The sequence below is a fragment of the Mus pahari genome, chromosome 5, assembly GCF_900095145.1.
Source record: "Mus pahari chromosome 5, PAHARI_EIJ_v1.1, whole genome shotgun sequence".
Classification (NCBI taxonomy): Eukaryota; Metazoa; Chordata; class Mammalia; order Rodentia; family Muridae; genus Mus; species Mus pahari.
Genome location: NC_034594.1, coordinates 25,722,504 through 25,734,764, shown reverse-complemented (window position 1 = coordinate 25,734,764; position 12,261 = coordinate 25,722,504). Strand labels below are relative to the sequence as shown.

Genomic DNA, 12,261 nt, shown 5'->3' with positions numbered 1-12,261 from the left:
AAGGATAAAATGGATAGAGAGGGAGAGATCAACTCTGAAAAAGTGCTAATATATTATAAATATAATATATATATATATATATATATATATATATATATATATATATATATATTTTACCCTAAGAATAGAACATGATGTTAGGTAGGTCTAGGAAGAGCCAGCAACCAACAGTAACATTTACTTTGAGGTTAATCATCTCACAAGTAGAAGAAGCTTAAAAGTACTAGTCAAGCAAACTTGATCGGGTAAGCTTCTTTTAAGTGTAGTTTTTATATATAATTTGAAAACTAGTAATAAGCTTTTAGGATTGTTATAAGAACTGCTGCAGATTCACTCAAGTACTTGTAGTGTGTGGATTGCTGAGATGTTTCATGGGAACTGAGCCTGTTTTCTGATACCTCCTACTCCAACAGTGATGGCTTGTGTTCATTCTCAGCTTTTCTTAAGACTAAGAAACAATGGCACTTTCCCAGAAATTTAATTACATCCATTAAACTGGTGTCACCTGTGTACATTCTAGAATTTTCCACATTGTTGTGTAGGATCCTAATGATGAACACGGAACAAAAGCTCTAACTGGAAAAAATCAGTTTATGGCTTCATAGCAACAGATGGCAAAAGCTCATAGAGAATTACATTTAGATACTGAATTACCTCAGCTCCCAGGAAAATATTTCCTTGGTCTTATGTTACAGACTTCTGCTGTGATCCAGAGATGGTAGAAACCGTGGGAGACTGAGAAAAGTTTTCATTGTTTTGAATTTTCCCCATGAGAGTTGTTTTTGTACTTAAATCACCTATATTGATAAGCATATAGAAACTGTTATAACAGGAAATGGAAGTGGATAGGAGCAGGTGATGGGGATTAAATGTGCTTACTTTGGACAGATCTTGTAATCTTAGCTCACCAGTTTTGAACTTCCAGACTGCAAACAGTTTACAAGAGTTGTAGATTCTCTACAGACATCTGTTATCTCAATACTTCAGTGAAGATTAAAAGATACACAATGAGTTGGCCCACTTTCGGTGCCTGCTGTTGTTGGTGTCTAAAATGGTCTCATAGTAGAAGAAAACTGGTAATCTCAGAGAGGACAATGTTTTTTCTGTATTTATTTATTTTTCTGTCACTCCCATTGAGTATTTAATGAAAGTATTTAATGAAAGCTTTTTTTCTATCTTCCTTTCATATCTTCTTTCTACAAATTCATGGCCTAGTTTTCCATTGTTGTTACATACATATATGTATACACATATATACATATATCTAGTTCTAAGTGTATGGATGGAACCTGCTCTGTCTATATCATGTTACCTTACATGTATATTTTCAGGGCTCACCATGTGGTATTGAATAACCAGTGGTGTACTACTCTCTGGGGAAGACTATTTCTATTGTGCTCAGCATTCCTTAGTTGCCTGTACTTCTCTGTGTAGGGTTGGAGCCTCCTGGTCCTTGCTCTAACCAGTTTGGCATATCTATTGTTGCTTCTTAGTTCAGCTCATGGTGAGGCAGACATGGTGGTGAGGTTTTATGTGTATACGCATACAATTCTGACATTGTTAGGATTCCTTTGTGCTTACAGACTTTCTACCTCCTCTTCCTCAATCTTCTCTGAACCTTAGGTTCAAGAGTAGTTTGATAAATGTATCCATTGAGACTGGGCTACACAATTCTGCATTGCAATTGATTGTGGTTTTCTGAAGTGATTTCCATCTGTTGCAGAACAAAGTTCCTTTGATGGAGGATTAACAAGAGCTTTTACATCAGGGGCTTTTTCAGCTATTGTTCAAAGAATTAGAAGAAATTTGATTTTTGTTCCTTATTTAGCCCATTCATTAAGTGTGAGCAAGACAGCCATGGGAACAGCAGTGTGTTGGTAAAAGAACCCACTAGACAAAGGCAGGTCTTAGTGACAAGTTATTTTCAATGATACAGGGCTAGAAAGTTGTTTTTGGAACTTCTCCGGAGTTTAGTGCCTCTTCTCAATTTAAAGCATCTTGGATTTCTTTATTAAGGAAATTAAATAGTAAATGAAGCCTCATATACCTATTTTAACTTATGCTATCCTTTTTCTTTGCATTTATTTTGGGTTTAGTTAATTCCACACATAGCTGTATATCTTGTTTGTATTTTTTTGTTTCACGTAGATGTATTTTTTTAGCATTTGCGTACATATGTTCCTTAAAGGTGATGGATGCTGACTTTGTTTCTAGTATGCCATACTCCTTTCACCATTCAGTGTGTCTCAGAGTACCTGTTAAGTGCTGAGTAACTATGAACAGTCAAGTCACACATCACATGTTATGTGGGACTTAATCCAGATCCTCCCGAACTCGCAATAGCAATATCCAATGAATTAGATTGTCAGAAACACTGAGGGCATTTAAATTTGTCAGGCTTGAGTAGTGCACAAAGTTAATGCCTTGTTCTTTACAGAAATGTGCAGCTGGGACTACCACATTCTGTGGAAAGCTGATGTGGGGTTCATAACAGCAGCCTCCACTTTTATGTAGCTCTTTGCAATTTGGAATCTAGTTAAGAGCATGTTGCTCAGTTTAGTGTCACCAGATCCTGCACATTGGACAGGCCAAAGCCCCTTTTCTAACAAACAAACAAACAAACAAACAAACAAATTGGACAGATAAGAACTATGTATAAATTCACAAAATTGGTGAGTTGGCATATCTGATATTGGAACATACCCTTTCTGAGACATAAAGCTGTGTGTTTTCCTCAGTCCACAAGCTTAGTGAACTTATTTTTTTAACACAATAAAATGCTCTGTGACAAGGAGAACGTATAGATATGCTTACTAAAATGATGTGGAAATAACTCAATGCAAAGTACCTCAAGTTCATTTTGTATTGGCCATATTCAGCCTCCTTTCTTCCAGAATCCTCTCAGAGCACAGGAAAGGGAGCAGAACGAAAATTAGGACAAGAATCCTTCCTCTATTGTCAAAAGAAAGGGTTAAAAAAGTGACGTTTTAAAGACTTAAGTGGAGAAGAGAATTCTGAATTATTTAAGTGCAAAAGAAAAAAAAAATCCACTAAAAGGCTGTAATCCTCCCTAAAGCTTTTTTAGAGTCTCTGGAAAAGTCAGTGGGTGTGTGTTTGGGGAAGGGTTGGAGAGGGAGGATCAGACTTCTTCTAATAGGCATTCTTTAAAAAAAGGAGAAAAGAAAACACAACACACACTCAAACAGAAGGAGAAATAAAAGTTTGTCTCTGTTGAGAAGCTGCCTCTGCGCTTAAAATCTCCAAGAAGCCCTGAAAACTCAAGTCGCAGAGTCGCGCGCTCTGATTTGGTTGTTTACCATCAATCAGACGGTTGCTTGGCAGACACTGGATGGTTATGAGCCTGAACAAGCTGAAAGGGGCAGGAAAAGAAGTGGAGGCAGCATTCTTCCTATTTAAAGCTGCACCGCTTGAAAAAAGTTTTCGCAGACTGTGCTGGAGCTGGTGCTGAAACAGACTGAGGCAGCCCGGGGACTGGTGCTGAAAAAGAGCCCCCAGCGGAATTCATGGTGCTACAGTGACCTCCGTATCTACTCTTCGATCCCAGGAGGACCCACATGTCTCATATTTAGACATGATGGCAAACTGGGTGGGAGCAAGACCTCTCCTCATTCTTTCTGTTTTATTAGGGTACTGTGTCTCAATAAAAGCCCAGGAACAAGAGAATGGTGAGTTTGCCTTTTGCTTTCTTATGGTGTTTATGGCTTGGTTTGGGAACTAGACGGAATGTTAAGCTTCAGGAAGAACATAAAGAGAAGATTCTGGTTTGAAGTTTGAGAAGGGGGCTGTAGGATTTGTTAGCTTGGCTCTGGAGACTAGGCACATTTGCAAATCCGGAGCTTCTGTGCGTGCCCTGGCAAAAAGCGGGCTTCTGACATCCTGTAAGAGCCAGGATACCATCAGTCTTTTTTTTGCCGGAATGTAAGAGTGGGACATTTAAAAGAAAATAAGAGTGCTTAAAACGGAGCCCCGGAGGCACTTTTAGTTAGAGGTCTGTCCTGTGGGCTGGCGCTTTCCAAGCAGGGAAAGCCGCTGCAGCAGAAGCTGGGCAGGGTGGAGTCTTTCCTGTGTGAAGTTCAGCAGCTTCATGAAAGTCTTTGTTTAGAAAAACCTCTGCAGCAGGCAACTCCGATAGTTTGGAATTTCCTTTGTCTTTGCTCTTCATTCCTTTCTTCCCAAAGCCTTATCCTCCCCTCCTAAAGTTTTCATCTCTGATCTTAAAATCGGGTTTGCCTACAGAGAGTGAGTCAAGTTTATTTCTCCATGACAGACACTGATAGAAACCAGATTTCTTAAACTTCTGCGCTTTCCCACCCTACTGACTTGATTATCAGGACAGTGTGGTTCCTGGGTGGATGGCTGAAGGCAGGAAATTCTACTTGAAACAGAGTATTGAGAAGGACTTTCCCCTTGGACCCTTCCTTCCTTCCTTTCTTCTTCCCTTCCTCCTGTTCCTTCTATTTTCTTTTCTTTTAAGGTACATCTTGCTTGGTTACTGTTTTGTTTCCTCTATGTGATTTACATATGTTAGTGCTGGGATGTACTGTTAAGCAAAATGACATGGCTGCTATAGAATAAATCTTAAAAATAAAATAAAATGGGCTTCATCGATATTAACTTTAACTTTTGAAGGTTGAAGTGTCAGAAATAGATACATTCTCATTGTAAGAGGCCAGCTGAATCTCTGTTAGCATCAAACTCAAGCTTTCAAAACTTAGCAATTTGTTAATTGTGTCAGTTACTGTCTTTCTCCTGTGTATATCCAGCCACCTGTATGAATATGTTTTCTGCCTTTCTGATTTTTTTTCTCTAAAATTATTTAGAAACTGTGTTTAGCAATTGTAAGTTCTAGAAATCCTATAAGGTTCTGGAGATAAAATTCAAGTCTGTCAGTAGTCCCATAGAGGGGGCACTTTCTAAAATCTTAAAACGTTAAAATCAGTTTCTATGCTTCAAAAAGTGAGGGAACTTATGAAGAGTGAAACTTGCATTTCCTCATAATGTCATGAAAAGTCTGTGTTGTTCGCACACGGAAGAACAAAGAAGCTAGGAAAGAGGAGAGCAGACAGCAGCATTAGGATAGAAGCAAAATGTCTGAGTATCAATGAATCTGTCCTCTCCCCTACCAGAAGACCAACGCTAAAATAGCTATACAGACTTTATTCTCAATTTATATTAAAATGATATGCTTAATTTTTGTAAAGTACAAAAGTAATCGAACATGTGTGTAAATGAAAGATGTAAGATGTTCAAAAGCCTTAGAGGGTAGGCCACGTGCTAAAACTCTTGTCTAAGTCATTGCATTTGTTCTGTAGGTCTTACTGAAAAATGAAGGCTTTACTGTTCTCTAATATTAATTTTCATACATTTAGAATAGGTGGTTTGGTTCAGAAAGTCCTGCCTTTGGGCCAACCCATTTTTTTCTTAGTGTCATTAAATAGAAGAGAAATTCAAACCTCAAACCAAAGATTTTTACCAAGAAAGTAAATTCTCTCAGATAGTACAAATATTAATTCAAATAGATGTAATGAAAATTAATAGCATAAACCTGTGTGTATGAGTAGGGAAAATATTGATGACTCAGTAATCTAGTATATCCACAGCTTACGTGTCCCATGCATGCCTGGGTGTATCCTGATACCATGTGGACACTTTTTTTACTTCACTTGCCCTATTAGAATACAGTAATTCTGTGTAATTTTTGAACTTGAGGAAGAGTCAATGTGGAAAATGTTCTATATTAAGGAAAAGTCTGAGGCCTACATGTCAAGAATATACAATTTTCAAATCACTGCTATAACTAGCATGGCTTGTGGTATTTCCTTTGTATTCCATTTAATACACGTTGCAGAAATATGGCACTGTGTGTAAGTATGTACATATAAGCTTAGCCATTCCCTTCTGTTAGTATAGGATATACTTTTCTTTTTGACTATGGAATATGAAACAAACACAGGTTGGCCTGATGATGCTAAGACAGGGTAAGTAAAGATTTAGACATTTCTGGACAAAATACAATGACTTTTCACTAAAGTTTAACAATTGATTTGGATTTTAAAAGATTATTAGTAACTAAAAAGAAAGAGTGTGGGAGTTAGGCTCACTTTAGCTGAAAGCATAATGTAGTCAGAATCAGACCCAAGATGATAAAAACAGCTTTTCAAGACCTTTCTCTCCCTCTGATGAGTATTATGTAGGAAGGCTTTGGAATGTCCCACATTTATTTCTTTTTCTTTTTCTTTTTTCATTTTTGGTTTTTCGAGACAGGGTTTCTCTGTATAGCCCTGGCTGTCCTGGAACTCAATCTTATAGACCAGGCTGGCTCGAACTCAGAAATTCACCTGCCTCTGCCTCCCAAGTGCTGAGATTAAAGGCGTGTGCCACCATGCCCGGCTGCCCACACTTGTTTCTTGTAAAAGAAACATGCTAGACTCTTTATAGTAAAAATTTATTTCCAAATCAAACTGTAACATTTAGGGAGCTATGTACATTTTTGTTATTAATTTAGGCATACTTAATCTTAGGGAATGATCTTTGTTATGAATCATTTTATTCAATACCACATGAGTGATGAATAGAGAAGGTTTAGAAGGAGACATGCATGTACTGGGCACTTTAGTACTTTCAGATGCCAGGCTTGTAACACAAGCAGTGATACAATAGTTTTGTGTATTAGCAGTTTGATGGGACTTGTAGAAAACTGAAGACACATACATGGCCACTTTAAACTTTCCAAATTAACAATTATCAAAAAGTATTGCATAAGCCAAATTCATTATGTCTAAGGACCAAATCTGGCTCATGGACTATAAATAATACTCACGTTGCAGCCCTATACTGATATTTGGTCCCAAGCCAGCTACTAACTAGGAAGAGAAAATGTGCACATAGGATTTTTAATATTGCGGTTTCTTACATTTTTATAATGTTATATTTGTGATTTATTTTATAAGAGTATAAATAGGAATCATTAGATTATGACATTCAGAAGTACTTAGATAACAGCATTAGATACTTTGTACTTAGCATCATTTCAAAGGAGGCACAGAGAAACAGAGAATGAATATATATAGTTTAAGATATTTACATTCATAGATTGTTCTACACTTACTACTATTGAAATGGTTTTATTTTAGAGGGCTTCATATGTTAGAAAACAAAGAAGAGCGTAACAGAACCTTTTTTTATTTTAGTATTTTTTTCAATTTTTATTAGTTATTTATTTCATTTACATTTCAAATGCTATCCCCAAAGTTCCCTATACCCTCCACCCCTGCTCCCCTACCCACCCACTCCCCCTTCTTGGCCCTGGTGTTCCCCTGTACTGGGGCATATAAAGTTTGCAAGACCAAGAGGTCTCTCTTCCCAATGATGGCTGACTAGACCATCTTCTGCTACATATGCAGCTAGAGACACGAGCTCTGGGGGTGCTGGTTAGTTCATATTGTTGTTCNACCTATAGGGTTGCAGACCCCTTCAGCTCCTTGGGTAATTTCTATAGNTCCTCTATTGGGGGCCCTGTGTTCCATCTGATAGCTGACTGTGAGCATCCACTTCTGTGTTTGTGTAGATGTACCACATTTTCTGTATCCATTCTTCTGTCGAGGGACATCTTGAGAACCTTGTTTTCTTACTCAAAAGAGGCTCTCAAGTAGAGTAAAGAGCCGGTATATCGAAAATAGTTGGGGACTCAAGCTTTAATTATCTTCATTCTTTTATTCCTAGTGGATGGTCTTTGAGTTCACAGTCCTTAGTAGCTGTTGGGTGACCCAGCTACTGCATGTAGTTTCTTTGGCATTCAGATAAAGAATGAAAAAGCTGTGATTCTGCATTTCTTAAATGGAACCTTCGAAACATTTAAACTTATTTACGTTCTGGAATTTAATCATATGGCCACAAAAAGATGCAAGAATTAGTAGGAGAATGCAGAATTTTAGGTGGACCATATGGTAAGATGCTCAACTGTGGAATACACAAGAAAGAATTGCTTCAGTGAACAAAACACTTGAGTGACACACTGGATACTGTTCATGTCCACGCAGAATGCAAAGCCAAGAATATGTCAGAAATATATACTAAACCACACTGAAGCATCATGACATCACTCCGAAAATACACGGACACACTCTCTCTCTTTCTTTGCATGAAAAGTTAGGGAACTCATTATACTGACCAGTGCAATATGTCCTTCCCCCTTGGTTTAGGAGTTCATAAAAGGTCACCTGCAGATCTTGTTATTGATATAGCTTCCAGGTTTTATCCTTTTAAATATATCTAGTAAACTTGGATTTGGTCTGAGAATAAGACCTTTGTAGGTGACCTTTGTCCACATTAGTGAAGCACTATATTATGCTTTTGACTACCATCCTTTTAATATGGATGCAGATCACATGTCTTCTATATGCACTAAAAAGTGAATGCTAGGACTTTGGTTTCATAGTGACTCATTTTATTTATCCAGCAGACTGAAGTTTGTAAGCAAACCACTACAGTTTTGACATTTGAGGAAACGATAATCCAAAGCCAAACCTTCTCATGGTGTTAGGTGAATAAATCTGCTATACAGAGGATACATGTAATTCAAATGTCTGTTCACACAAATGTGAGTTCATTTCTCATTCTTCTTCCTGTTCTTCACACACTTAACACTGTCACCTCAAGCCTGGGTGGATTACTGTGATCATCCCAAACATTCACTTAATTCAAGGTGCAAGGTGAAACCGAAGGAGCAGGCTTTGTGTTGAGAAGGTGTGATGAGAAGGCTGGAATCTGCTGATCTGAGGTGACAGTATGAAATAAGGTTAACCATACAGTTTGCTCCATGTCGAAGGGTAAATCATGTGTCATTGGCCTTATGGAACTTATGTAAGGTTTGGATCTGGAGATATTTTAACCTAGTGTTTATTGATTCTGAGATCACAACACTGAGGAGTTTATGTTTCTATATGAGAGATACAGTAATGATAAAAGGAAAAGGTTATAATCATTATTAATTTATCATATAAATTTGAGTAGATTTTCCAAGGATTTTTAAAAACCAAATTTATATTAGAGGTGATTAATATTCTTTTATTTACTATTCTTTGTGATTTATTTCTGTAGACCTAGATATGAAATGAAATGTTATCAATTTACTGAAATTTTGAATTTCTTTGGACTTTTCCCCATGAGTGTGTATACGATCATTTTCATACTTGGGTGTGGGTACACGTGTGTATGGAGGCCATAAATTGACATTAGGTATCTTCTTCAACTGCTTCTCAATCTCACTTTAAAATTTATTCTTAGTGTGTGTACATGCGTGTTTGTTAGTGTATATGTTTGCATGATGTATGTCTATGTCACACGTAGATATCATGGTTAGAGAATAATTTTGTGGGGTCATTTCTCTCCTTCCATTTTTGATGTGGATTCAGGGGATCACTTTCAGATAGATAGGATTTACCCAATGAGTTCTTGGCCTTTGATTTTATTTTTTATTTTTTAAAGATTCTCCATTTGTTTTTATTTTGTGTATCTGAGTATTTTGCCCTCCTGTACGTGTGCTCTCAGTGCTCTCAGAGGTTAGGCCATCAGATTTGGAAGTGGAGGTTCAGGTGTTTGTGACCAGCCTCAGGGATGCTGAGAACCAAACCTGGGTCCTCTGCAAGAGTGACAAGGGCTTCCGTTCTTTGAGCCCTCTCTCCAGTCTCCAGTCCCCTCAGCTTTGTGAACAAGGCAGTGCAGCCCTCTGGTTGCCTAGAATGATGGCCAGTATGCCTCTTGTGTCTGATTTTCTTGTGCTAGGAGTGTAATGCAACTTTTTATGTATGTACTGTTTATCCTAATTCAAGCTCCCATGTTTGAATAAGCGAACACATTACCAGCTGAACCATTTCCATAGTACCTGATCAATCTTATAACTAAAAAATATATCACACTAAAAGTTAAATTAATCTGAAAGATACTGACAGGATTTTTATCTTTAAACATCTTTCTATGTCACCTGTCCTTCCCATGTTTCACGCACATGGAAAGCAGTCTTTCCAGCTGTGTCTTTAAGATGCAGCTTTATGGACATTTTTATCTTGCCTTAGTTTTTATAAATAAACTGTACTTCACATGAAATTAATGTGAATTCATCTTCTAAATTTATTCAATAAGGAAAAATACAGTGAAGCAATACTTTCTCATCTATACCTTGCCTTCTAGGGATAAATCATATCAATGATATTAATTAGTACAAATCATTCATGCAATTTTATCCTTTCAACATTTTGGTGTAATATTGAAACTGAAATGTTATTTTTTTTTTTAAAGCTTAGATCTAAGAAAGGAGAGTGTCACAGTTTTCTTTCTCTTGTCTTCTATTTTTCTACAGAATTGGCTTCAGTTTTCAGATGGGTGCAAGCATACACTTGGTTGTAGCCCGGTTGTCATTCATGTCAGCCTTACTATCATTCATGTCACTTTTTAAGAGTCAGCACCTTCTTGCTGGTCCCTCCACAGTGTGTGATAACTGTGTTCTTCATTTTGTGGCAGTTTTTTCAACCATCCAAGTCTTTTCCATTGTCATCAAGAACGCTAGGAAATAAGACATAGCCTTGCAATCTGATTTTGGAGCTCTTAACTGAAACATAGAGAGTGATATGAACATGTATTTCAGTCATGACAAATACACATCTTAGTAGCATTTCTTTTCCTTAACTGAATCTTTGATTTTTTTTTTGAAAAGTATTCTATGGATTTGTTCATCTGTATTTTGTTTGTTTTACCTCTTAAGAAACCTTTATTAATCATGGCCTCTTCAACTCTTCCTTGTTATTGACTCTTTATTCTTTGTAATTGGCTTTTTTTCCTAGCCTATGAACAACTTCAAACACCTCCCAGAACTCATGCTTTATTTCTGAGTCCAGCTTTCCTCGAGGAACAGAACTCAAGTTTTCTGTCTTGTCCTTTTTCCTTCTATACTCTGATTGTAGTCCCTCCAATCCATTTAAATTACTACAGTAAGAGAAATAGCACACATAATAACTCAATGGCCCTTTCTTCTTCAGTTAGTAAGGCCTTTCTCCTGTATGAATATCACTGATCACTCTAAATTTTCACAAATGCAGTTCTCTGTATGTTTTTCCTCACCTCCTTGACTTTCTATTCTTGTTCATTCACAGCTTCCCTCTTAGTTTCCCACTCTCGTGGTTTTCCTTCCCTATTGGTTCTGTCAGAATATTGCCTTTGTAGGTCATCTAGGAAGCTTCCATACTTTCAAGAGTTTACTTTGTGTTTAATAGCTAATTTATAACTCTGCTGCTAATACTGATATTTCACATGAACTCCAGAGAATATTTCTAGCTACTGAGAACCATTTTGAGTTCAGTGTATTCAATATACAGTTAACTAGTATAATTGGTGTCTTGGAGGCTTTACTGCTGAATAAACTCCCCCTTTCTAGCTCTTTCTGAATTCTCCCTGTCTGATTCAACTCAGTTCTGGTCTGAACTCTCCAAGCCAACTGATTTAAACTAGCTTCTCTTGGCTTCTTACTGAATTACTCTGCTTGGCCTCAAACTAACTCTAACAATCTCTTCTAATCTACTGGCATCTTCTCATTCTCTGGCTTGTTCTATCTTCACCTGCAAACCTGCCTCTGTAAAACTGTTCCAGTAAAACTGCCTCCTTTCTTTTAGCTTCTCTGTGCTGCTCTCTTATTGTATATCCTATCTCTCACTCATTCTGCCAAATTGTTCTCTGACTCATCGCTTTGTCTGCCCCTCAATTATATGTCACTTTCAAACATGTCTGCTTCCTTTTATGCCTGCACCTTCATTGTTTGGAATTAAAGGTGTGTACTAACAGCATATCTGTATTCCAGACAGATCATACTGTAATCCACGGCATGTCTGAATTCCAGCAGAATCACATAAACCTAGAAGGTCTTTGGATGTGATCCCATGCCAGAACAGCCAAACTGATGGATTAAAATGCTTCTATAAATTACCTTAGAAGAACTCGCCATTTTCCTGTATAGTATTTCTGTCTGTTAATGGCAACATCATTGTGTCATTCAGTTAGTAAATTTCTAGCAGTCACCAATTTTGCCATTTATTTGCTAAAAATTTCTCATATATAGTTCTTATTCACCTTTATTATAAGTTTCTAAGTTCAGGTCCTCATCATCCATCCCTGGGTTACTGCAATGCCAGCTAAATTCATCTTCTTGCCTCTCTTGTGGCTATTTTCTTTTCTTTTCTTTTTTTTTTTTTT

At 37.2% G+C, this 12,261-nt stretch overlaps 1 protein-coding gene across 1 annotated transcript in view; it reads left to right on the top strand.

The window, feature by feature from the left end:
• Nucleotides 1–3,224: 3,224 nt before the first annotated feature.
• Nucleotides 3,225–12,261, top strand: part of Col5a2 (collagen type V alpha 2 chain) — a 135,767-nt gene continuing 126,730 nt past the window's right edge. Inside the window, exon 1 of the mRNA XM_021198653.1 lies at nt 3,225–3,686. Coding sequence (XP_021054312.1) covers nt 3,593–3,686 — 94 coding nt within the window. The 5' untranslated portion in view covers nt 3,225–3,592. The remainder of the gene's footprint in view (nt 3,687–12,261) is intronic.